The sequence below is a fragment of the Erithacus rubecula genome, assembly GCF_903797595.1.
Source record: "Erithacus rubecula genome assembly, chromosome: 2".
NCBI lineage: Eukaryota > Metazoa > Chordata > Aves > Passeriformes > Muscicapidae > Erithacus > Erithacus rubecula.
Window position 1 is genome coordinate 59,646,597 of NC_136685.1, and position 27,532 is coordinate 59,674,128.

The 27,532-nt window shown below is 42.4% G+C and overlaps 1 protein-coding gene and 1 long non-coding RNA gene across 8 annotated transcripts in view; both read left to right on the forward strand.

The window, feature by feature from the left end:
- HIVEP2 (HIVEP zinc finger 2) overlaps window positions 1-25,912 on the forward strand; it is a 135,101-nt gene extending 109,189 nt beyond the window's left edge. For all 7 annotated transcript variants that reach the window (XM_079330889.1, XM_079330887.1, XM_079330892.1 and 4 more), the window contains 6 exons: window positions 144-5,748; window positions 6,507-6,661; window positions 11,761-11,936; window positions 14,520-14,621; window positions 15,172-16,082; window positions 23,443-25,912. In XM_079330889.1, the coding sequence (XP_079187015.1) occupies window positions 355-5,748; window positions 6,507-6,661; window positions 11,761-11,936; window positions 14,520-14,621; window positions 15,172-16,082; window positions 23,443-24,261 (7,557 nt within the window). In that variant the 5' untranslated portion in view covers window positions 144-354 and the 3' untranslated portion in view covers window positions 24,262-25,912. The remainder of the gene's footprint in view (window positions 1-143; window positions 5,749-6,506; window positions 6,662-11,760; window positions 11,937-14,519; window positions 14,622-15,171; window positions 16,083-23,442) is intronic.
- Window positions 16,480-20,818, forward strand: LOC306815333. Its single transcript, XR_013777380.1, has 2 exons — window positions 16,480-18,885; window positions 19,535-20,818. It is a non-coding gene; the product is annotated as an uncharacterized lncRNA (long non-coding RNA).
- Window positions 25,913-27,532: the final 1,620 nt, after the last annotated feature.

The following is a 27,532-nucleotide window of genomic DNA, read 5'->3' on the forward strand; positions in this document are numbered from 1 at the left end:
ACCTTTGCTGAAGTCTGTCAGTAATTTCCATGTAAGGCTAAATAGAACTTCAAGTGACTGCACTGATGTTGTTGAGTATGGCTGTACTAACTGGTGTGTGTGGATTTTTTGTTTTTGTTTTTTTATTTTATATTTCTGTACAGATAGGTGTGTCACCATGGAAGAGATGAAAAGAACTTTGCTCTAGGAGATCACAAGTATCTCTGGATCATTCTGTGTCCCAGTATTTAATAACAATGGAGCATGTCCAAATGCTATAAGAATTCTTTGCAAATGTATAATAAACTGTTTAGGAAAGTTCATGCCATGAACAGAACTGTGTAATACTCTCATTAGTGTACAGACACAAATCTAATGCCTATAGACTACTGCGTGGAAAGTTCCAAAGAGAAAGAAAAGTCTGTGAACTTGCAACAGCCCTGGAAAAATGGGAGCAACAAAACTTTAAAAAGCACAGCTTTGGGCACACTCCATGTGTCTGCACAGCTTTCAAGTGAACTAGCACTTAAGACCTTGTGTAACAAAATGGACTCTGGGGACACGGCTATAGGGCAAAAAGCTACCTCAAGGTCTGGAGAAACTGCTAAAGTACCAAGTAGATGGAGGCAAGAACATCCAGCTGTTGTTAAGATGAGCACTTTTGGCAGCCAAGAAGTACGGCGGCAACCACAAATAGATCACGAGCAAGTAGGAAACACGGCATCAGCACAACTTTTTAGTTCTGGGAAACTGGTATCATCAAGTGAAGCTGCACAGCAAGTCACAGAGAAGCAATATCCACAGCATCGTCCAAGCCCTTACTCATGTCAACATTCACTTTCCTTCCCACAGCATTCATTGCCACAAGGCTTCTTGCACAACATAAAGCCACATCAGAGCTTGGAAGGCCCTCCATGGCAGTTTCCTAGCCACTTGCAATCAGTTGCCTCAGAGGACTTGTTTCCTTTTCATATGCATAGCCATAGTGGAGGTTTCTCCAGGAAGAAGATTTCAAGTTTGAACCCTGCATACAGCCAATATTCTCAGAAATCTTTAGAACAATCAGAAGATGCTCACAAAAAAGAGCACAAACCCAAAAAGCCTGGCAAGTACATTTGTCCTTACTGTAATCGGGCCTGTGCCAAACCTAGTGTACTTAAAAAGCATATTAGGTCTCACACTGGTGAGCGACCATACCCTTGTGTCCCTTGTGGTTTCTCCTTCAAGACGAAAAGCAACCTTTACAAACACAGGAAGTCACATGCCCATGCAATTAAGGCAGGGTTGGTACCTTTCACAGAGTCAGCAGTCTCTAAGTTGGACCTCGATGCCAGTTACATCGATGTGGAAGCTGAAATACATTCAGATGGGGAGCAGAGCACAGACACTGATGAGGAGACCTCACTCCTAGTGGAAGGGTCTGACAAACTGAGCCCTGTCTCGCAGCTCCCACTGGACATTGCTGGCAGGAGTGCTTTTCACTCCTCCATGGAAGAGTCCTTGGTGGGGCCGATGAAAGTTCCCATTTTGATTATCCCTAAAAGTGGGATTCAGTTACCCAGTGAGAGTTCACCATATATTAGCTCTGATATGTTGCAAACCCCATCCTTAAGTACCAAGTCTGATGACTCTCATACAGTTAAGCAGCGACTTGCACTAAGACTGTCAGAGAAAAAAGGACAAGATTCTGAGCAGTCATTAAACCTCCTGAGCCCACACAGTAAGGGAAGCACTGACTCCGGCTATTTTTCCCGCTCAGAAAGTGCTGAGCAGCAAATTAGCCCACCAAATACTAATGCAAAGTCTTACGAAGAAATAATTTTTGGGAAGTTCTATAGGATTAATCAAAGAACAGCACTAACTGTAGCCACAGCAAATCAGGAACACAGTTTAATGGGTAGAAAGGGCAAAACAGACCCATCACCTCTTTTAAATAGCAGATTAGATATCAAGATGCTTGAGGAACATATTTCTCACCTGACTCCAAGTAAAGAGGAATTCATTGACTCCAGTAATTTGAGCACTATTAAGTCTACACAGGTTTATCCAGGCAGCAATACAGAATGCAGACAATCCCAGACCACATCATCCATCAAAAGTGAATCCAACTTGTACCAAGTCGGTCAGCAGGGTGATGTGCCTGTCCTTCTAGAGCCCCCAGTAGATTCTTCTCCTCTCATTAGAAGTAACTCCATGCCAACCTCTTCTGCAAACAGCCTAAGTATTCCCCCATCTCTGAGAGGAAGCCACTCATTTGATGAGAAGATGACTGGCTCCGATGATGTATTTTATCCTGGGACAGTGGGAATATCTCACCAAAGAATGTTGAGAAGGCAGGCTGCCTTTGAACTGCCATCTGTACAGGAGGGACATTCAGATTCAGACTATCATGGAAGACCAGGGAAAAATATCATTATTGCTTCCAGCAGACAGACAGCAGGTGATAAAGGACCATCCTTAAAAGAGAAGAAAGGAGACAAGACCTTTTATGACTATGATGCCAGTGGAAAGCACTACAGAAAGTGGGAAGAATTTGAAGCTCAGAAGCAGAGCTACAGGGACTCACCATCCTTAGGTGGGATGAACAAAGGGGGAGAGATTTTTATTGATGCACTTGGACAATCTCAGTCAGTGCCATCCATTCTTGGAACAACTTTTGAAAACAGAAAGCGCAGGAAAGAGGAGAGTGTTGGAGATGAGGAAGACAGTCCTATGATTTGCAGCAGTACAACTGGCACCCCAGGGGGAATTCAACCTTTGGACTTCGATCCCAAATCCCAAATTCAGGAAGTGCCAAGAAGTGGGTTTGCCCTCCAAGGCCTGGAAAATGCTCCCCATTGCCATGCAGAGCGTTTTGAAATGTGCAGGCCTTACTTGCAGTCTGGAAGTCCAGCAGCTTCTCTGGAAGACTCATCCCTTACTTCCGAGCAAGAAAAGGCTGCAGAATCACTGGTTAGAAAGCCCCCTGGAAATGTCATCTCTGTCATTCAGCACACAAATTCGTTGAGTAGGCCAAACTCATTTGAAAGGTCTGAATCTACAGAACATATTGCATGCCAGCAGGAAAAGATGCATTCACCCTCTGAAACATGCGAGAGTGAGATTTGTGAGTCGCCCATGAGCCCAGAGCGAGCTCCACAAACGGAAAGTGCTGACTCTGGGAAGCCATCCCCATCCCAGCAGCCTCAGCCGTGCCACATGCAGCCCAGGCTGGTTCGCCAGCACAACATACAGGTACCTGAGATTCGTGTCACGGAGGAGCCAGATAAGCCCGAGAAAGATAAAGAAGTGCAGAGTAAAGAGCAGGAGAGACCCACTGAAGAATTCCAGTGGCCCCAGAGGAGTGAAACCCTTTCTCAACTTCCAGCTGAAAAGCTACCACCCAAAAAGAAGCGCTTAAGACTGGCTGACATGGAGCACTCCTCTGGGGAGTCCAGCTTTGAGTCTACAGGTACAAGTCTCTCTCGCAGCCCTAGCCAAGAAAGTAATTTGTCTCACAGTTCAAGTTTTTCAATGTCCTTTGAAAGAGAAGAGAATATGAAGTTCATCACACCTTCCAAACAAGATGAATTTGGAAAACAGTCTGAGTTTTTAACAGTTCCAGCAGGTGCTTACTCACTTTCCGTCCCTGGGCATCACCATCAGAGGGAAATGAGACGCTGCTCGTCTGAACAGATGCCCTGTCCTCATGCTGCTGAAATCCCAGAGATACGAAGTAAATCCTTTGATTATGGGAACCTGTCTCATGCCTCTTCAGCTGGAACACCTACTGTGGCATTGTCTCCATCCCGAGAAAGGAAGAAATGCTTCTTGGTTCGCCAGGCTTCCTTCAGTGGTTTTCCAGAGATTTCTCAGACTGATCAGAGCACAGAACAAAGTATAAAGCAGGAGCAGATGGAACATTCACAGGTTGGTCTTCGTTCTTCCCAGCTTGTCTGGCATCACTCTCCTTCCTCTGTACTTCAGCCCATTCAGGTAGATGACTCTGGAAAACAGTCTATTAATAATAGCTCATCCCACCTTGCCCAGCAACAGGCTCTTGTTGCAGACAGCCCTGAAATGTTAAGGACTCCCTTAATCCAACAAGCACCTTATATTCCTAACAAGCATCCATCAGAGCAGCAGCAGCTATTTGCACATCAGGAAAAAGTCCCATTTCCCCCTATCCATGGCACCTTGTTTCAGTTCCCCTATCCAGCTGTTTGCATGGTTCACTTAACACCATCTCAGCAGCCTATCTTGTGGCAGTCCTGCACAGAACCTCTGCACTTCCAGCATCCATTTGTAGAACAGCTGCAGAAATCTTATGTCAAACAGGCTTTCCAAATAGATGTACCTCCAAGTTATCACCTGGAACCTGCACCTGAGCTTATTGGAAAGAAAGCAGCTGATTATGTGCATGTTAAAGAGCAAGCATACCAGCATTACTCAGGAACATCTGGGCCGTATTCAAAAAATACTCTTGTTAAGTACCAGTCAGACCACAGCATTAAACCAACAGATACCTCCTCTGAGCAGCATCTTCAGGCAGATTTTGACTCCCCAAGTGATGGATCTGTACAGCCTTTGCCAGGAACAGTTGTTCCTGTCAGGATTCAAACTCATGTGCCATCTTATGGTAGTGTCATGTACACAAGCATTTCCCAGATCCTTGGACAGAGCAACAGTCCTGCAATTGTGATTTGTAAAGTTGATGAGACAGTTTCTCAAAGAACATTGGCAACTAATGCAACCATGCAAGGAATTGGATTTAACATAGCTCAGATGTTGGGCCATCATGGAGGACTAGAAAAATATCCTTTGTGGAAAGTGCCACAGACACTTCCACTCGGACTGGAGCCACCAATTCCCTTGTGTTTGCCTTCCACTTCTGACATGGCTTCTACCTTGGGAGGAAGCAAACGAATGCTCTCCCCTGCCAGCAGCTTGGAGCTCTTCATGGAGACCAAGCAGCAGAAACGAGTCAAAGAAGAAAAAATGTATGGGCAGATAGTTGAGGAACTAAGTGCAGTAGAGTTGACTAACTCAGATATAAAGAAAGATTTTCCAAGAATGCAGAAGCCTCAACTAGTAAGGCAGAGCTGTGCTACTGAGCCAAAAGAAAGTCTGCCATCCATGTCATCCTCTTCATCACTGTCATCCTCAACATCTCAAGATTTCCCACCTGTCAGCATGGCGGGAGCTGATGCATTCCCACTGAGCAGAGACAAACTTTCCAGTTTCGATTCCGCATCACCAGGACAGAAGTCCAGTGGCCCATCTGAAGGAAGAGACTCACCAGAGGAGTTGGATGTGGATGAAACAGCCTCAGATATGAGCATGAGTCCACAGAGGTCTTCATTGCCACCAGGAGAAGTTCAGGCAGAAGACCAGCTGAAACATCAAAAGTTACCTCTTGGGATGTTAGTCCAGATGTCATCTAATGCTGTTGGGAAAGTCACAGCCTCAACCATTCTCCTGACAGACGTAGCAGATTTTCAACAGATCCTGCAGTTCCCAAGTCTGCGTACTACGACTACTGTGAGCTGGTGTTTCTTAAACTATACAAAACCCAATTACACTCAGCAACCAACCCTCAAAGCTTCTGTTTATGCTTCATGGTGTATAAGTTCATGCAACCCAAACCCATCTGGGCTAAGTACAAAGACCACTTTAGCACTTTTAAGGTCCAAGCAAAAGAACACCACGGAAATCTACACCCTGGCTGCTATGCACAGACCTGGAGCTGGTAAACTGACATCATCAAGTGCATGGAAGCAGTTTGCTCAGGTAAATAAGAAATTTTAATAAAATCAAATTCATATGTGTTTATATTAGAAATTTCTAGTAAACTAGAAAGTGCGAGTTAATGATTTTTTTTTTTTTACAAAAAAGTTTCCCCATTGGGAAATCAGCCAGTGACATCTTCCCAAGACAACTTTTGAGCCTCAGTTTATCTTTCTGCAAGCTCTGCTACTTCTGCTGTCTCTGTCTCTGTCTCTATTTTCAAAATCAGATGTAAAAAGTGAGGCTTTTAAAGCCCTCCCCTCACATGTGCCAGAGCCTAATACATCATCCCCTTTTATTTTGCCCTTTGTTTTTCCCAATTAAAAGTGTCAGACACAAACATCCACATGCGTTTGTAAGAAAAGATTAAGATAATATTGAGTATGGATCTCCAGATCCATTTAATGTCTTTTACATATTGACTCTTCCTCATGGATTAAGCATTTGCTAATGGTGCCAGGGAAAATTCTGTAATGGTAATAAATTACCTTCTGAGGCTTTTCCATATCTATTTTCCATGATTTTTTTTTCCTGAGGAAAGATACAGTATTGTCTTTTCTGTCAAAACTCTTGTAAAAATTTGTCCGTGTTGCCTCCTCTCTTATTCTCTGTCAAATGAAATGGGACAGATTAATTTATCATATAGAGTTAGACCAAAATGAGAGTTTGGCTTTGACTTGGTATGTTAAAAGTATTTGAAATGAAGTGTGCGTTTATTGTATGCTCCAGAAGTAACACCCTTCCTTGACTTTGTTCTACAGATGAAACACGAGCCATTCTTCTTGTTTGGCAGCAAGCTTGAAAAGAAAGTAGTGGGGAATATTATAAAAGAAAGAGTAAAAGGAGACATTCATGGAGATAAAGACATTACATCCAAACAAACTGAGCCGATACGAATAAAAATCTTTGAAGGAGGGTAAGAAAATATAACTGGAAATTTCAAGCTCAGCCTGTCATTTTAAAGACATTTGAAAATGAATATGAATGAATTAGAATGTGAACAGTCTCCTGTATTCTTGCCATGTCTTGTAGCTCCCAAGTATTTTCTTTTTTTGTGTATTTGTCAGTCTTAAAACGCACTGCAGGATACCTGTATACTCACTTTGGGCTCTACTTTGCTATTAAGACAATTGTTTTCCATCTGTGTGAGAGCACTCACTTGAAATTGTTGCTTTAATGCCTTAAGTCATAAGGAAGTGGATGAACTGTTGACATTTTGGTGTTTTCTATGCCATTTCTTTGTATTTAATGACTTCCATGAGGATGTGTTTCCATTTTTAGGCACTGTGTGTTCCACTTAGTTGAACGGGTTGACCAGGTGTGCTTAGTCTTATTCTTGTAGTATTATATTACTTACTGAGAATGGATTTTTGAGATAAAATGTAAGATGCCAATGAAATCTATGGCATCTAAGACTAATCCATAGATCTATCATGTATAGTTTATAAAATAATGTTTAATTTTACTGTGGCAATCTATCACTCTGTGATAACAGAAACAACAAAGAGGAAAAAGCCAATTAACATTGTTTTGAGGCTTAAGAAACTTGTTAAGAAAGGAAAATTAAGTAGACACTTGTTTGTGCCTGCAGTATAGTCTAAAATGGAAGATATTGTTTAGTTTCTTTTACAGAATTCTGACAAAATGCAATTAGTTTGCCAATTTTCAGTAGTGCATAGTCAGGTGGCTAAACAAGATGTGCTTTTCAGTCTTACCAAGCTCAGATGGTCCCACAGCACTGTTTTATTGGCATAAATAAATAGCTCAGGAATGAGCTATAAGAAATTCATACATCTGTTTCCTTCTCCTGTCCATTTGTACCCTTTAAAATCTCAGTTGTCCTGACATTGTGTTTTTGTCTAAGATTGAATAATCTCCATGTCATTACTGTTGCCATTCCTCTGTAATCTGCAACACTAAAGAGTATAGCCTGCATTTTACCTGGAAAAGTAATTTTGGAGATTTTTGTAGGTGTACTGGCCCAGACACCCTTATCCTGACTGTTTTCTGTAGTTGTACCTTGTCCTAGTACCTAAGCCAGTGGACTGACTTTACAAGAGTGACCCAAATTCAGCAGTGAGCCTAAGTTTACAAGAAATTTAAAGAGCTGTTGCTTCAATTCACACCCACTTTGAAGTATAAAATTGCCTGCTTCCCACTATGTACCATTTCTGAATTTGGATGACCCAGCTGAAGATAGTCTGCCTTGATGTAAGCTGCATGATAAGAGGTCAGAAGGGTAAAAATGTGTTAAGAAAAGCAACTTAAAGCAAGATTCAGAGAAGTGTGAGCTGCAGCAGATCACTCTTAAAAAAACTTCTACTCTCTAATACTTACTTCAAGAAATTTTGTGTGTTACATTCCTTAAGTTTCCTGTACACCAATGAGGTTTATGAAACTATTTGAGGAAAAATCATATAATTCACACTTCACCTAGAAATGTCTCCTAGTAATACTTGGCTATGTTTAGTTACCCTTTGAGTAAAACTGAACATAAGAAACCTTCATGTGCACATTAATTTCTGGAGTGGAGAGAACAAATAGTCTGTGCAGTAGACTGAGACTTCCTCAATAGAAACATATAAACTGCAAAACTGCAGCAATGACTTGATGCAGTGTCAGTAGGTCCACTCTTCATTCACACATCATAAGTTTATAGTACATTTTACAAGAATTATTTGAGGAGGAATAGATTCATTCTTTCCATTCTAGACATTCATTTGGCTATTTTTTAAATTGATGTAATTGATATTATTGTCATGTCTTTCACTGCCTTCTGTCCTGGTTATTGAATTTTTCCTTCTTTTCAACTTACTGTTTATGACTTCTTAAAGCTAGTTTTTGACATGGATGGGTTTCTATGCTTGCTTCTTCTTGGCTGTTGAGCTGTTTTGTTCTCTCTTCAAGCACATCTTCATCTCCTCTCAGCACATAGTACAATGAGCTATATAGCAAATGTCTGTTGTCTTCATGTCTTATTTTCTCCCCTGGACAGACAAGCATGGATGGTCATGTCTTGTTTCAGCAGGATATTTTCAGTTTGTTTTTTTGTTTTCATGGGGAATGGGTTTCCTTAGGCTTTGTGTTTGCTTTTGTTTCATAGTTGTGAAGAAGGTAACCTGAGCAAGATCTGTGGCTGTCTGCTTTTAGTTTGTGGGAAAGCCTGTCCCCCTGGCAGGGAAGTGCAGCTCTGCACCCAGTGGGGTGGAGCATTCATATGGCAGCTGGGCAAAAAGCAGATAGCTAGGGATGAGTGAGAAGCTGAAGGAACAAAATCAGAATTGAGGCTAAAAGTAGATCATAGAATCACAGAGTTGTTACTTCTAAGGTTGTTGGGTCCCACTGTCACCCAGTATAGCACCAGATGTCACAGCAGATCACCACCTCTCTGCAGAAAGTCCATCAAGAGCATTTTATAAGCATTGTAGCAGAGGGAGTTTGGAAGGAAGAAACTAAGGGAGTTTGGAAGGAAGAAACCAACCACCGAGTGGCATTATTACCACTGGCAGGTGGCTTGATTTGAGTGAAATTATCTGAATCACAAAATCTGCTTTCCCTCATCTGTGACTGCAGATGTGACTGATGGGATAGGAGGCAGTATTTCTGAAAGGAAAGCAATAATTTGAAGTTCACTTCTTGCTGCAGTGTAGTTACTAATGGTGTACAAAGAAAGAGACAGGACAAGTATGCCTGCACATCTGACACCTACCTTAAAGACATTACCAGCTGACAGCAAGAATTCACAGCTTGTTTATGTTTGTACTTACATATCTACTAGTAATAGACTCTAATTGAAAAACTCAAATAAAATAACATTTTGGATAGAAATTGCAGGACTCTGAGAGTTGTTAATGCTTTAACTCAAGAGTTCAATCCTAGTCAAACTCAGAGAGACAGTGATCAAAGTCCTTACATGGATTCTATGTAGTAAGAAGCAGAAATTACTCAAAGCTTTGAGAGAGGCACAAGTTAGCAGTAAGATCTAATATTCCTGAGGTCTAAAAGGTAATCACCATAGACTCAGACTTCTGGTCTTAGTTTTTGTACCAGCCCTTCTTTAAATGTCAAGTTTGTGTGTGTCATTTCTCTTACAGTCATTGTTATGATGAAGCATACTTAAAGAGTCAAGGTCAGTTGTGGCCAAAAACCATCTATATGAATGATGAAGAGACACATGTTTTATCATTGTCTTTATGTCCAATGGGATCTGACAGGTGACAGAAGCCAGTGGAATGAGGTCAAGCAGAAGAAGAGCAGAGATGGAGCAACAGAAAAGCGCATGTAATAGCACAGCATTTATCTTACCAGTATCAATCAGGGGTAGTATGATAGACTCCATCCCAGCAAAATCAGACTGTAAGGAGAGATGAAGAGAAGATAAAATAGCCGTATTTAAAATAATATTAGGCCTTTTTTTGTTTGTTTGTTTGTTTGTTTGTTTGTTTTTTGTTTGGTTTTGGGTTTTGATTTTTTTTGTCTGTAGGAGAAAGTTTGGAGGTAGTTGATGAAGCAGTGGACAGAGAGATGACTAGCAGTCATTGGCATGTGCATATGAAGGAGAACCTGGGAAATGGGGCAGCCAGACAACCAAGACCCCCAAAATGTTGTACAGAAAACCTGCTATAGAGATGACTAAATATTAAATTACATTACACTATGCCAGTTTTGCCCATGCTGCCAGGGACAATGAAGGAAATGGGAGAGGTGAAACTTTATTGGAAATTAGATGTAAAAACCTGAATTTAGGCAACCACATTTGAAAGAGGAGCTAATGTGTTTAAAAGATAAGAAGATGGACTTGAGAACAGGACACTGTTTTATGTTTTTCTAAGATATTAACTTCAGAATTTATATTGCCCATGATATAGCTAAGCATATGGGGAAGTGTTCATCTAAGAACAGCACACTTGAAAAATGTTCCAGCTCTGTAACCCAAAAATTGCCACTTTTTTCTGGTAGAGTTTTCATCACATTAACAGAATCTACCACACAGTCTCTTTTTTATTTAAAGTATTGAATGGCTGTGCATCCACAGAATGACCAAAAGTAGTTTGTGCTACTTACAAACAGGGCAATAGAGGACAGAGGGCAAAAAAAATATTTATTTCACAGTTCTTGCACTTCCTGGATTTTACTTTGAATGAATGAGGATGGAATTCTTCCCCAAAGGAATGCCCAGCAGTCTTCTAACCTCAGAACAGCCTGAGTAGATTCCCTAGACTCTTTTAGATTTCAGTATTAACAATTTAGCATGATAATAATAAAGGCAATGTACAGCTTTACAGAGATTTTCATATCTTACTTATTTTCTAACTACACACTGTGTGATCAGCAAAAACAGCATAAAAAAGCTTATGTTTGTGCTAAGAAAAATTTCAGTAATAACTTTCTTCAAAGTATCCATGTTGGATATTTACCATTTTATTTCTAAAGCTTCACTTACCTGAGTGAACTCAACTCAGTGTCTCTTTAGGGAGCGATTTATCCTTGGGAATGTCAGGAATCTGTAATGTGGACACATACATCCTTGCTCATCATCTGTGTTCCCTTCCCTTTATGCTTAATGGGAAGAAACAGGCATTTCCAGGATGTGATTTATCTGATCCCAAGGGATAAATGCACTAAAATAGTTAAAGGAACTGTGCTGCAAAACAACACTCTTTTCAGCAGTGGTAAATATCTGTGCTGTACTAGACTACAGTGGGCTGAAATAAATCCAACCTGCAGGCTTATATGGAGTTGTGTCTATAGGAATGGTTGCTCATTGGTTTTCTGACAAGGTGTTTATACTGTTCTCTTCCAGCAACCTGTTGGTCTCATATTGTTTAAATATATTGGGACCAGCACATTCTCTGTAAACCAAGTACTTTATGAGTTCCAGACTGAAAATTCAGTAGTTCCTTTGGACTTGTGTGAGTTTGCTTTGATGATGAGGATCAGATGTGTAGAAATGATGTTTGTACATGCATGAGACCTAGAGTCTGTGTGACTGAAACACTTGCTCTCTTCCAACAGGTATAAGTCAAACGAGGATTATGTCTATGTCAGAGGTCGTGGCCGAGGAAAGTACATTTGTGAAGAATGTGGCATTCGCTGTAAAAAGCCAAGCATGCTCAAAAAACATATCCGCACTCACACTGATGTCCGGCCTTATGTATGCAAGTTGTGCAATTTTGCCTTCAAAACTAAAGGTACTTGACCCTTTTTGCTTGCCACTTCTGGGGCTATTTTGCCCTCTGGGATCCAATCACCCATTGCAATCAAGGGGAGCATATTCTTCAGAATGAAATTGTTGTGTTTATGTATAGAGGACTGATAAGAGTGTTCTCTTCTGTTTAATTGATCCAGGGATTTTGTAAGACTCTGAGACTCCTTGGATAGCTTCATTAAGATACCTATAAGTTCTTAGTCCTTCTGTCTTCAGAGAAAATGTAGTAGCATAAGAGCCACCCTGAAAAATAATACCCTGCCAACATTGTTACATGGTGCAAATTTTAATTGCAGCAACACTTGAATGCTACCAGGAGACCACACTTCTTATGACATAATGTAGAAGCAGAGCATCAGCTGCTGAGGAATACATGCCTTCACAGGCTTTACAGTGGGTCAGTTTCAAGTTTATAAATAATGTATGTCTCCCAGATGGCCCACTCCATCCACTGTGGCATTAATTATGAATAGAGATCTGATAGCTTCTGTTCACATGTATTTATCAGCACAGAAAAAAGCTTCCATTTGTCACCCTGAGGCCGTGGATAATGATATTCTTTGAAATTCAGATTTGTGATGCAACTATCTCCTTGAAAGAAAAAATCCTTTCCTTGGTATCATTTCTTTGTAGCACAGCCTAAATGAGCCTTATATTCTCAGTTTCTTAGGTTCCCTTTGGCAGACAAAATAAATGGATTCTGGTCCCAGTGCAGTGAAACTTAACTCATAGGGGTAGAAAGGAGGCTGAAGGAAATTTCTCCCAAGATCCCAGTGCAGCTTCATGGCTGTTTTGAGGATTGAGAATTGTAATAGTTTCCATGACTCCAGCACTTCTTCCTGTGCCAAAGATGGGAATTGCTGATGGATGGTAGTAGACCCATCAGCCTAATTTGAGAACTTTCATGGGCATGTAGAGACAAAGGCAAGGAGCTGCTTGTTTGTAGTCCCAATAGACCATCTGGTGAGCTGTTCTCATATCATGGCTTACATTTGACATTGCTGGAGGAAGGGTGTTGAGTAGGGGCTTGAAGTACATGACAGTATTGAGGTTTTACAGCTGTGTTCAGAGAGGACATTCCAGGAAGAAGAGGTGGCATGGAAAAATAAAGAGAAATTGCTCTCTGGGGCTGACATTTCTGACAAAGTAGAAGAAACATGGAGGAGGTGGTTTGCTACTGCTCAAAAAGGGCATGAGTAGCAAGAGACAAGGTTAGCTTTCGAAGTACAAGAAGTCTTTAACTGATGGATAACTGATTATAAGCAGTTGCCAGCCTCATAACTATTGTTGCTCTATTGCTGAGAGCAGTAGGGCACAAACTTTGAGACGTACTTGGGTTTTCAGGTTTTTTGAGCATTTAGCCATCCAGAGGCATAAATGGCCAGGTTAGACTTTTCATGCAGTGCATAGGCACAAGAGACTCCTACTGAGAAGGGAATTATTTGACTAACTGGAACTGAAAATCAGAGAAGAGCCTGCCTTGAGAGTTTCTAAGCACACCTGCACTATCAAACAGAGTGGTTCAGTGTTCCTGCCCCAAGAGGGCATGTGCCACAACACCCTCTGGAGATGCTGGTTGGGGTCCTGGAAGCAGCATAAATTCATTTCCAGAGGGCTTTCCTCTTTTCCTGCCAAGAAGCACCATGTCTTGGTAGTGGGTTGGGTTTGCTTGTGCCATACTTTCCCTTTTGGGTGTTGCAAGTGAGACTGAAGGGACAAATAGATTAGAGTGATATTCTCCTGCTTGTGCTTTGTGCTCAAGATTCTTTGTCATGAAATGTCTCTTGGGGCTAATCTCAACCCAGATTTTTTATCTGTGAAAAAACAGACCAAGACAGGCACTCCAGAAAGTCAATAGTCTAGTGTTAGATTGCTCCCTCAGGGGAATGGGAGATTTGCTTTCAAATCTCTGCTGTGTCTGGACTAGATCCGTACTCCAAATCTGGGAGCTGAACCTGAATTTCCCACATCCCAGGTGGGTGTTGTAAACACAGCTCCTCTCAGTTCAGAGACTGCAGCTAGATGGTAAATTTGCATAGAGAAGTCTCCCATAACTGACTTTTTATTTTTTGAGGGGTACTTTTCCTTCCAAATGCTTCAAATACATGGAGCATTTGGAAACCATGTGCAAGTAAATGAGAGAGCTCTTATCTTGAAAGTGCCACTGTGTAAATAGGAGCATGAGCCCTGAATGGCTGCTGTGCTGAGGATTTACTTTGATGTCTAAGCAGTCCATACACATAATGAACAGAGAGTCCAGGAACAGATGACATCCAAAGTGAGATTTTTAGGGGTGCCTAAATATCATGTAGAAAATTGGAGAGATGCTTATGTACCTCTCAGGCCCTGAGTTTATTTGATTTTTTTCTTTTCTAATGATACAAAAACCCACTCTTATTAAAACAGGTTTTGAGGCCAATGGTCTTGAGTCAGCCCTGTCTGTTGTTGTTTTTCTTTAAACTAAAATCCATTATCTGCAGCATAATGGAGTTAAGATACACCAAAACCTTACTTGAAGAGTGATCTTTGTTGTTGCCCATTAATTACGTTAATCTCTGATCCATAGGAAATCTGACAAAACATATGAAGTCTAAAGCACACATGAAAAAATGCTTGGAGCTTGGAGTATCAATGACATCTGTAGATGATGCTGAAACTGAAGAAGCAGGTATGTCAAAATGATTTAATTTAGCTGGAATGGCCTCATTCCAACTAAAGTATGGAAAGTATGGAGTCTGCAAATGACTCATTGCACTTCAGCACAGTTATGGGCATGGGAAAATATATTACAAGTATTTGGAGCATTTTTCAATTGAGAGTTAACTTTTTAATAAACAGGAAGTAAAAAAATAAATTCTATCTAGTTGTCTGGGTTATACTTTTTTACATGAAGAGGTGCTGGAAATGAAAGTATGGTCAGTTGTGATCTGTTTCATACAAGATTCCCAGTCTTTTCACTTAAGATATGAGAGATGGCAACATTTGGTGAAGTTGCAAGGTAGTGTGAGATGAATTTGTTTTCATACTTCCTATCAAGTATAGTGTTTTAAGGTACTATTTAGATAAAAATAAGATTTTCCTCCATGAGGAATGGCTTCATGCAGCCATTCCAGGTGAGGACCATCCAGTGAAGGCAATGAGTGTTCTGGGTGGGGAATGGTTGTGGTGTGAGAGGTGAGATATGTGCTAATCATTTGGACTTGCTGTTGTTGTTTCAGAAAATATGGAGGACATGCAGCAGGAGGCAGAGAAGAGCAGCAACCTGGCAGGGCTGTCAGCAGAGCACCAGTTTTCTGACGCAGAGGAGTCGGATGGCGAGGACGGCGATGACAATGATGATGATGATGAAGATGAGGATGATTTTGATGATACTCAGGGAGACTCGACACCAAAAACCAGATCAAGAAGCACCAGCCCGCAGCCCCCTCGGTTCTCCTCCCTGTCAGTGAACTCAGCTGGGGCATCACAGGGGGCTTCCCCAGAGGGCTCCCTTTCAGTGGGACACTCTTCCCTCATCAGTTACTTGGTCACCTTACCTAGCATTCAGGTTACTCAGCTTATAACACCGAGCGACTCCTGTGAAGACACACAAATGACAGAATATCAGAGGTTTTTCCAGAGTAAGAGTACGGATTCAGAGCCCGATAAGGACAGATTGGACATACCCAGCTGCATGGATGAGGATTACACTCCTTCGTTAGACCCCAGTTCTTCTCCGAGGGACCTCTCACCTTCCAGTCGACAATCGTCACCTGGCTACGATTCTTCACCCTACAGAGATAACTCACCAAAGAGGTATTTAATGCCAAAAGGGGATTTGTCACCCAGAAGACATCTGTCACCCCGACGAGATATTTCCCCCATGAGGCACCTTTCCCCGCGGAAGGAGGCTGTGCTGAGGAGAGAGTTGTCACCAAGGCGGGACGTGTCACCAAGGCGTCACCTGTCGCCAAGGAGACCAATGTCACCAGGGAAAGATGTGTCTGTCCGAAGAGATTTGTCTCCCAGGCGAGAGAGGAGATACATGGCCTCTGTTAGAGCAGCATCTCCCCGCAGGGGCTTGTACCATAACCCAGCGTTGTCCATGGGTCAATATTTACAGTCTGAATCTATTCCACTGGGACATTCGGTAAGTATGAAAGAATACTTTCACTGCTCTTGTCAAAAGCTGTCCTCTTACCGAATTTGGGCATTTCAGAAATCTTTGCAGCTTTGTAGAAGAAGAAGGCATTAACTTTTAGCCTTGGTGGGAAGTCCTAGAACAAATACAAGAAATTTGGAATAGACAGGGAACAAGTCAGGATGCTGATTCATTTAGATGCACTAGAGTCAGCCTAGGGGGCAAGTGTTCATTGGTAGAACCCTGAGTGGCTCCACCAACTTCAATGAAGTTAGGCTGGTTGGTATTTTCTACCTCCATATTCATTATATTTATGATAGATGGATAGATAGATAGATAGATAGATAGATAGATAGATAGATAGATAGATAGATAGATAGATAGATATAGATACAGATATGTATAATTTTTCACTGGTCCAGAAAGCTTACATGGTTTGTGAGGCTTGCTTCTGCGCTGTAAAAAAATCTCATACTTCCCAAACTCTCAGGTGAGATAAGCCAAGATCAAAGCTTAAAGCCCTGTTCCTGTGGTATGGTGCCCACTGAGTATGGAATAAAAATGTTAAGATAAAGGAACCTCTTAGAAAAGCAGAGTGCACACTGAAATCAGGATCCGTGGCTAGAATTTAAAGGATATTATATTATTGTGTGAGAGGAGCAGGCAGCTGTCTGTCCCACAGAAAGTACCACAACCATTTGGGTGGAAGTTTGCAAAATTTGTGCGGCTGCTGTCTGTGCTCATCCCTTTTGGTAAATCAGCTTTCAGAAATTGCCAGATTGGAACTTTTGACCAGCCCTAGCATTCACAAAGCACTCCCTCCACAAATAGATTACATCTTCAGAGGTAAGGAATGGCCTTGCTAGGTGTGAATTTACTTATGTATTTACTATGCTTCCCTCACCAGGTTACTGTTGTGGCTGCCTTCTCACTGCCTGCCTCTGTGTGGGTTCAACCTGGGCAAGCTGTGACAGTCTCAGATTACCTCAGAGCTACTTGCTCCCTGCTCTTCTCCTGACTGGCCTCTTCTCCCTGCTTCCCCATTCCCAGTCTTCTTGACTCTCTGTGTAGTTTTTGCTGTGTTCCTCTGTGGAGGAGAAGAATTGAACCCTGAACTCATACAGTCAGCATTTCTCAGCTCTGGTGTGATTTGCTCTGTAGAGTCAGGCTGATGTGTAATCTGTTCCCAGGAATGGAGTGAGGGATGCACCCAAAGATAGTTGTAACAGGGGTGGACCAAAAAGAACTGAGATGCTGCCAGCCTGGCAGATCCAAAAGTGATTTCCCAGCATTTCAGGGGTATAAAGGAAAGCTGCAACTTGAGTGGCCATATTTATAGGAGAGAGCAACATAGGTACTTCTCCCACATCTTAGACATGGCCCCATGACCTAGTAAGTTGTTCAGGAGAGCACTGGAGAGGGGTGACTGATTAAATGGTCCTTGAGAAAGGGCACGCTGAAACCCTGCTGCACTCTCACAGGAGTGCTCACTGCACAGTGGAGAGAGGATACAGATCCCAGCAGCAGTTCTACTGACTACACAAGGAAGCATAAGTGGGTGAAGAGTCACCAGTCTAAACAGTCATGATGTCTTCTTATCGAATGAGTGGGATCATATGGGATTCTACAGCTGACATTGTGCAGGGTGCCCCCAGTCCCTCATGGCCGATATGAGACACACTGACATCCTGTAGTAAAGATTTTGGGTGTGTAATGATGCTACCGAAAGTGTATGTTAACAGTCATCCTTGGCCACCTGACAGTTCCTGCTGTAATATTTGTCTTATGTGTTATGCACACTTTTCAGCAAAGCATTTAGCACATTGTAAAGACTCTCTTAGCACTTCTCACTCCTTCTCTTGAAAAGTCCACCATGCCACATGGACATCTAAAACTTAACTTGTTTTTGAGGTAGAGTCAGGCATGTGGCAGTGAAAAACACAAGGTAAGAAAACAGAAAACATCAGTAACTTGATGCTGTGTTGAGTGTTTTGAGAAAGAAGGCCAGACCTCAGCAGAGTCACTACAACCTGAATACAGGAGGCATCACTGTTTGCCTTAAGGCAAACTTAATGAAAAAAAATGACAAGCGAGGATGATTGCCCATTGCAACAAATGACTGCAGGGAAGGAAAGATGGATTCCTCGTCTCTTGTTGCCTTTCTGGAAAATGTACTTTAGCCAAACATTAGACAAGCTTAAGTGAAACACAAGTAATTATACTCAGCATGTGGGAAGACAAATAACACCTGAGCTTGCTATAAATGAAAGCTGTCAGAGGAGAAAAAGGATTAAAGGTTGTTTTTCACTTTTTAGAGTAGTGAAACCCAGCAAACCAGAACATCATTAGCAGCTGCATTGGGGATGCACATGCCAGCTTACAATCCTTCAAATACTTCAAGATCTGCATTGGGTTCCCAGTCCTTGCAGGAATAAGGGCAGTTTTGTGCTTCTAGTTCTTGCAATTCCCAGAAGAGACCAGTTTTCTTTCTTCTCAACTGAAATTGATATATTTGCTCTAGTCTCTTTGGCCAGTGCTGGTCTAGTTGCCCTTCATCTTGCTTCCTGTTCAATGTCCATGCACTTACATGGTCTTGTGCAAAAGGCTTGTAAAGTGCTTTGGCACTGAGAGCATAGAAAGAAATTAAAATTATTTGTTTAGAAAGTGGAAAAGAACATGGTAAAAGTAAATATTTTTTTAGATTGCATAAAAATACAGGAAAATACACACTTTTTTTTCCTTTGGAAATCCATAACGGGATACACTCTTGCAACAGAATCCTAAGTCTGTAGTGTATGCTGGGTCACACTTGGCTTTTGTGGGAGTCCAGGGTTTTTTCCTGGCTCCTTTGGGGGTGCACAAACCCCCCTGGCAAACCCCTCAGAGACTCCTGAGTGCTGCCCAGGAGCTGCAGGGGCTGGATTTGGCTCCTTGGGAGAATCTGCCCACATTGAAAGAAGAGACACAGAAAATAATGATGAGTAGAGTGTAAATTAGAATGTTAGAATGTAGATAAATAGGTTTTCTTGAATGTTTATGATAAGGGACACATGGCCAAGATGGAGAATTTGGGGGGTGGACACCTTTTCCTCCTTCTTCTCCATGTCATCCATGTTGGGTGACACATTGGCCTCTTGGATTGGTTGGGGTCAGGGCTGGACCATTTAATAAAATTGTATTGTATTGGTAAAATTTTGTAAACATGTAATACGTAGTACTAACTATATAAGATAAGCCCTGCCTTGACCAGAGAGATTCCACCATGGATGCCAGGCTGAGCAGACCGCTGCTGGCCAGGCAAAGTGTCCCAGAGATAAGAAACAATAAACTGTCCTTGGAAAAAGAGAAAACTGTCTCCGGCAGTCTCTCTTCGGCGGCTTCGGGGAAAACCAGGTTTTGAACCACCTTCGTGTCCCTCTGGGGTGATCTCGGGGAAAAGGAGAAACCCCAGACTGGGACAGGCTTTGACAAGTTAAATTGGTGTTTTTAAAATTAGTGCCAGATATCTTCTGCTCTCTAAATAAATTTGGGATCTAGTCTTCTGTTGATGCCAGAGGTTTCTTTCCTTACTGAGGAGGCTGATGCCATTATCAAAGGGCTCAGATTCTTCTTCCCAGTCATCTTCTGCCACACCTGAGAGAAAGAGAAGGAATAGGAAGGCTTCATTTGTTCACCCTGAGTGAATCTCTCTTATCATTTTAGATTGGATCAGGCATATATCTCTGTTGTCACATTTTTTGTGCTTTGACTCACATTTTCAGATCAGTCTTGATGTAAGTGACCTGCATTGTTGTCAGATGGAATTAAATTGAAAATAGGCACCAGGAGGGCAGCAGGTGCACTTGAACTGTGAGTGGCCATTCAAGTGACTGCAGAGGCCACACAGGCCTAATCTGAAGCAACCTTCCCTTCCAAACCCACAACACTTGCATTATGAATATGCAAAACAGTTTTCACTCCATTCCTGCTTCTCCCAACCCCTAGTAAACCCTACTGCTTCCTAGTGCAGACCAGAACCTTCATCTCTTCTTTGAGTCCAAGGATAGACACAATGAGATGGAGAAGGTGCCTTGCTGTGAGTGGTACAGACTTGTTTCTCACAACTATTTTAGATACCAGGCAGCAGTGGATTTTGCTTGTGTTGCCATCATGTTGCTCATCTCATTCATTTTGAAGTTTGAAGCCTGTGTTGGTGTATTCAGAAGGACTGAAAGGAGTTAGGCACCTACCTCCATGACTACTTGAAAGTTGATAGAACTTAAGGTCCTTTGATCATCCCAAACGTGGATATTAAATCCCTTCCCAAACACTCACTACTTTATCATCTTGAGTGAAATGCATTCTTGTACAGGGAGCCAGAAACTCCTGAATTCCAGTAAACTGTAAATAGGTTCACTGGTACACCTGAGCTACTGTGTGCCTTCTCTGTAGGGCTGCAAATTGAGCTGATCCTGAGAGTTGGCAAGTTGGAGTTATACAGTTGCTTTATTACACACCATGTCTTTTGGGAGGCACATTGGTAATATGTTCTGTTACTGCATTTCACCATAGAGTTCAGTGTTTTCCTGTTTTAACTTTAAAAAATCTCCAGTACATTATGACATTCTAATCAAAGAGACTGTTTTGCACCCAAACATGTTTTTCAACCTGTGGTCTGAGGCTGCCCAGAGGATGTCTGTGAAGGGTGCTTGGCTTTGAAATGTGATCTTCCTCTTAATCTCCCACAGCCTGATTTGGATGATGTACCAGATACAGGGTAATCCCTGTCTCATCCCTGAGGCATTCTGGAGGACTTGTGAGGCTGGATATGGCTTTGCTCAGGGATGGGATGTGGCAAAGTCTAGCTTTGTGATCAGGTCAGAGCTTTCCTTTCCAACACTTTCCAGGTCAAATCTACTGCAGAATACTGTTGCTTGGGAAATTATATGTCACCTGGAGTTGAAGGGAAATATGCTAAACTGTAACAAATTAGAATTATTAGGAAATGAACTGGATTCCCATCACCTGACAAAGGGAAGAGCTCAGCCCACAGCACTGGCAGCAACCCATTCTGACTGCACTGCAAAAAGATCCCGTGACTTCCTGCACTTGCCCTGTCAACTGAAGAAAGTCTTTGGATTTTCAGGATGCTTGTTGTAAAAAGACAGTTTTTCCCTGTGAATATGTGTGTCTGCTTGTAGGAATGAAAATGCTAGATATTGGTAAAGGAAATAAAATCGGGGTAAGAGGTAGGAACAGTTACTAGTGATTGTAACCATTTATGTTACCTGCTTCCAAATTTACCTGCCAGAGCTAGATAAGAATAATCCACTTATGTGCCCAGCCAGGCTTGGAAGGTATCCAGTGACATGCACCCACTGTCACTGTCTATGTTAAAATCAGGCATACAAGACATATATTGGATGATGCTGCTGATCTTAAAGCACACAGCAGTTTCTGTCATGTTAGCCACCTCTATCCAACAAGGACAGACTCTTGCTCTATTCCCTTATGAAACTCTGCAGGGCAAAACATGAAGACAGTGTCTTTCTCAATTAGAGATTTATATGTGACTAGTTTAATTCTTCAATGAGTTTTACTCTTTTTTTTTGCTCAATTTCCCTTAGCTCAAGTTCACATCAGATGTAATAGTAATGAATGTCATGGTGCAGGAAACATCCAAAAGAACATATGACTGAGAAACTGGTTGACAGACCAAAGATGGAAAAAAATAGGGGGCAAGCAGCTGTGCAGAGGTGAAATTAGTGATAGGAAGGACTGACAGGGTAGGTGAATGTCTTGTGGCTTTGCAACTGCAGTTTAATTTGCATAGTTTTCCCCATTCAGCAGTATAATGTGCTGTCGCTGTGCTTTCTTATGACAGTTTCTCTTTTATGAGACTCAAGCATCTCACTTTCTGAATAGGAAAATTCCCAACATAGATTAGTCTCTGAATAATATCTCTAAAGTTCGAGTCTGATGATTATGGGTCACCCTTTCCTGTCTCAACATTGATTTATATTAAACAGGACAAAGCATCTGAGCACAGTGAGACTGAGCCCTTGGGTAGCACAGAAACTGAATCTTTAATTGCCCCCTAAACTAGCTCCCTGGGATGGGATCAAGAGGTTGCTTAATGCCTTGAGAGCCAGGGTTTTCCAGCAGTGAAGTGCTGCCACTTTAATGCATTGGCATTTAGCAGCACAGTCCTCGGGCTGCCACACCAAGGCTGTGGTAGCATTACAGCTCTGGGGCAATTGATCCATGTTTGGTCAATTTACAGAGCAGAGATGAGCGTTTTCATTTAATTTCATATCAGAGTCCCTGAGAGTTGTGTGGCCAAATCCCACGTATAATTATGAAAATGTCATCCTGCACTTCGTCATCATTGCTCCTCTGGTCAGCAATAAATGATACTTAATCATCAGATAGCAAGCAAATTTTAAAACTTAAGAATGAAAAAAAAAGGAACCCAAAAGCCCAGGGCATATTTAATACTGAGTAGAGATGGAGCTATTTATTTTTCCAAGGCAGGAACTAATGGGGAGGCAGTGAAAATGTCAATATTGCGAGATTGGCTTTTATTAGCCGTCACAAAATCCCCCATTCTTCTCAATCCCATTATGAGTGGGTGAGGCTCCCTGGGACAGAATCATCACTTTTTCCTCACAGCTGATGCCTGTGCTTTTGTTATTATTTATTGTTTACACTGCAGATAAGCCAGAGGGGTGCTCCATTGTCTCAATGACTAGAAAAATTTGTGTCTTCATTTCACAGAGACACTTGAACTTGCATGGAAATACCCATCTGTTTTCACCAAGGATTGGGTAAAGCTCCCAGGGACCAAGTGCCTTCTGTGGGGCTCAAGAGCAGATTTTTTTCAGAGGGCAGTAAATACATGTTGTCAGATACTCCCTGTTATGCCAAGCAGTGGTGGTGAGCATGGGATATTCAGGTGTATACTTCTCTGCAACGAAGTTTAAATACCAGCATAGTTTTCCAAAGGAGAGGGTAAGATGGATCTCCCGGCCAAATTTCTCCCAGGGAATAAAAATCTATCTACCCCAAATTCTGTTCAAAGTTTCAGTTGAATATAATATCCTTCACTTCCTGGCCTAAATTGCTGCATTGTGTTGCTGAACTCTCTTAACTAGCCACTGCCTTTCACCTCAGAGGCATGAGCCCTGTAGGGCTGAGCTAAGCAAAACCTCCTCTGTTGTTTGGATATGCAATTAGTGGAGTTTTCCAAATGCTTTGGGATCCATCTGGATGAAAGGTGCTTCGTGAATGGGAGGTTGTGTTAGACAGGAAAGCAGATAGGTGGTTTGGCAGCCAGACAAGAATTCTTCTAGTAGCAGTGCTGACATCTCTGTTTTTCTTCTGATTACAGAGGAGGGGGCTGTCTCAGGCACCTTACTTCAACATCTACGGAGAAAAAGGAGGCCTGGAGCACCGCAGGTCTAGCCTGTTCCCCGAAGGTCCGAGCGACTACGTCTTCAGCCATCTCCCACTACACTCCCAGCAGCAGATCCGAGCACCTATCCCCATGATGCCCATTGGGGGCATCCAGATGGTCCATTCAGTCCCCGTGGCCCTTTCAGGTTTACATTCTCCGTCCGCTCTGGCCCTGCAGAGGGAGGTGTCCGAGGAGAAGCAAAGGGGAGCGGCGGAAGCCCTCCCGAAAGAGCCGTACAGTATTTCCAAGCCCCACGAGAAGCGTACCTCTCCGCACAGCTTGCACCCCGCTGCTCCCCCCAGCGCCCCCTCCTCGCCCCTGCTGCTGCTGGCGCAGAGCACGTCCGAGGACAGTGTGGTGGCCACCGAGAGGGAGCAGGAGGAGAACATTCAGACTTGTACAAAAGCCATAGCCTCCCTGCGGATCGCCACAGAAGAAGCCGTTCTGCACGGGGCGGAGCAGCTGCAGAGGCCTTCTGAGCCTCACCAGAAACCTTTAGAAAGTGCACATTTTAGCATTAAACACTTTAGTGGATCTGAGCCGGGCCAGCCCTGCGCCTCAGCCACCCATCCTGACTTGCACGGTGGTGAACAGGACAGTTTTGGTACATCACAGACTGCGCTAGCCCATCCCACCTTTTACAGCAAGAGCTTTGTGGATGTCCAGCAGCTGGGCTTTCACAGCAGGAGCGACCCCCCATCAAGCACACAGGAAAGAAAAGATCCGTCATCTGAGAAGAGCAAGCCACATTGATCTGAGATGCATGGAGACTTTCACCCATACATTTACCCCACTTTTTTTTTTTTTTTTTTTTCTAGAGATAGAAAAAGTATTCAACTTTACAGCATGCCTGTTCTAAGTTACAGTAGTTTGCTATTATATATACTTTTGTTATATCAAAAGAATTAGATAAAGTAACAAGTCATCATGAGCCTGACCAAAACTAAATTTGAAATTCTTATTGGGTCTGGTACTTTTAAATTGTACAGATGTTTGTGCCTTTTCTTTACTTTGCTTATATTCTTATAAGCATTTTTTTAGCAGTAATTTGTACATATTTTAGAATTTGTGTATCTGCTTTGTAATAAATGTAATTTCTTTCCTTTTTTGGACACTTGGATCTAAATGATGTAAAACAGAACAGCATCAATATATGTGAGGTTGCACTAAAACATATTTTTATATGATTAAAACTGAACAGCTTTTATGTACAGCTCTGATTCTGTAATACTAATATTTATTTACTTTGTTTCATAAATTGTAAATTTTTTTCTTAATGTTGTGGATTGCTTTTCTATGTGAAGCATGGGATTTACTGTTGCGTAATTAGAACAAAATGTATATTGTAAAACAAGATATTTAAACTAGAGTATCTTATCTTATTCTGCACTTATGCATTAGTTAAAAAAACAAAGATAAAAGATGTATCAGTCAGTTCTTAACTCTTGTAATTTTTTTTGTCTCTTGTTTGCTGGATTGACTATAACTTAAGTGCTGATTGTGATTTTAAACTGATAGTACCGTAAAGCATTAAAGTAAAACAATGTGCTATTGTGAGTTTTTTCAAAGCTTTATAAAACAGTTATAAATATATTAAAAGTATTTGGTCTTATGTGAACATGTTGATCTATATACTCCTTACAAGCTATGGGAAAACATTCCACCCCATGTAAATATGTGCATCACTGGTGCCATCTGTGTAGCTCACCGGGACCGGCAGGATTTGCTGTGCTGGTGCTCCCAGGAGCGGGACCGGGGCACTGCTGGCTGCCAGAGGGCAGAGTCCAGCAGTGTCCTGGCCACTCCCTGGCCTCCAGCAGCAGGGTGGCGAGGCCCCTATGGCCGCATGGGGCTGGGCCAGGAGCTGGCCTGCTGGCTGGACACTGCCGAGCCCGCAGTCCCCTGCTCCTGAGGGCTGACCGAGGGGCATAGCTGTCATGAGGAAGTGCCCTGGAGTGTCAGAGAGGGGTTTGGAGAGGAGGAAAAGGTGTTTCCTTGCACTTGAACTCCACAGCTGGCCCCTCCCTACTGCAATACCCGTGCCAGCTTTGGGGGAGGCTCCCGTTCTGTCCTGTTTCATCCTGTCCTGTGGATGCAGAGAGCACCGCCACCCCACCCTCTTCTGAAATGGGTTTCATGGGCAAGAAAGTCACAGTCTTCCAGTGTAGGGTCTCCACCTGGGCAAGGTTTGCTCCAGAGGGAAGAGAGGAGGAGCCCGGGCTTGTGTTTGAACACCTGTGGTGGGTTACCACTACCACCAGCAGCATGCGTGCATGCACGCACGCACACTCACACTCAAACACACGCATGCATACGCACAGATGAGAGAAACCAACGACCTGGATTATATTTTGTGCTATTTAGTGGATTATAAATCTGTGAAAACAAGTTTGTATATTGAAAATACATCTAAGGAGTGTTCTTTAAAAAGAAATAAATATACAGTTACATGCATGAGGTGTCTAGTTTTCATGTGTTCTTTGAATTTTACAAGTTTATCTGTGTTCCAGTATTCTGCACAAGAAGCACCCTTAAAAATATGAGTGGTAGTGAAAAATGTGGACCATATATTGGCTTTCTCACATATTACCAAATGGAACCAGTTTATTTCTCCAGTAATGCCATATGGGGGCAGAGCCACAGGTGGCATGTCGTAATTCTAGCATGATGGCCCATGATTAGTGTAATAACATAATGGATGGTGACCACTTCTAAACATTAAAGCTTAGCTTCTCATACCCATTGCAAAGCTCTGCCTGTATTCCAGATCATTGTGGTAACCTTGCCAAGATAAGCATGTGCCAGAAAACTGGCTCGTCTCAGGCTGGAGAGAGGAGAAACAGTATATGTAGTTGGAGATGAGCAGCCTGTTGGATCATGCTTCTATAAAAAAGGGAGAACTCAATTATACATTTTAAATAAACAAGCTCCATCTGATAAAAGCGTCTCTCCTCCTGGGCTTCATGGCTGTATTGAGAACAAAATGCTCTGCACAATGATCAGCTAATCAGGTAATCATAGATATTTTATTAAAAGGGAACCAGGCAACCCCTGATGGTAAATGCTCTATTAACATTGCCTTTGTAAGCAATCCTCTTACTGTGGGAGTTACCTCTGACTTGTTTGATTATTTTAATTAATTTGCAGCTGCAATTTACCATCCACCTTCTCAGCCTTGGGGCATTTTTTTTTTTAATAATCTGTGAGCAAGTATCACTGAAATTACATGTGATATTTTTGGGTTACAATGGAGCAACGCTGAAGAGGTTTCAGGTACTTACAATCTTAATTGTGTTTCCTTAATGAGCTAATGTGTATACAGTGCTTTGAAAAAAAACATATCCTCATACAAGGCATGAGACATCAATGATGACTTTTCATGCTTTGGAAAGGGTGTGGAGGAGAAATGGCAAACATGTCTGACAAAATTTCCCCAGGCACGACCAATTTTCAGAATCAACATAGCAAGCACAGCAGCTGGGACTGGGGGGCAAATAATTCCGTGAGCTCTCTGCCCGCACTTCCCAGTGCAGCCCCCTCCAAGCTGCCTGCAGAGATGATGGTGTGGGGCTGTTTGTGCCCCGCTGTGATGAGCCTGCAGCTTCAGCCTCCGTGCTGGGAGAGTGCAGCTGCATGGCTCCCTGCCATGCTGGGAATGTCGGGCTCCAGGCAGGACTGGAGCTGCCTGGGTGAGACAGCCCCTCTGAAGGGGACAGGGAGGGGGTTCCTCCACAATATTGAGTGCAGTGGATGCACAGAGGTCTCTTCAGGCCAGAACGTGTAACCCTGAGCTCTCTGATGTAAAGGTTCTGTGAAAAGGGGTGAAAATAAGAGATTTAACAGGGCACTCTAGAATAAACTGCAGAACCGAACAAGGATCCTTATATGCAATGTGCTAAAAAAAATTCCACATCAGGAATATAATTACCTATTATACTGTTCAAGGAGCTTATAATTTTCTATAAAGATCCATATGTCTTTTCTGTAAAGCACGAGGGAAATACAGATGCTCTGGCAAGCTCTC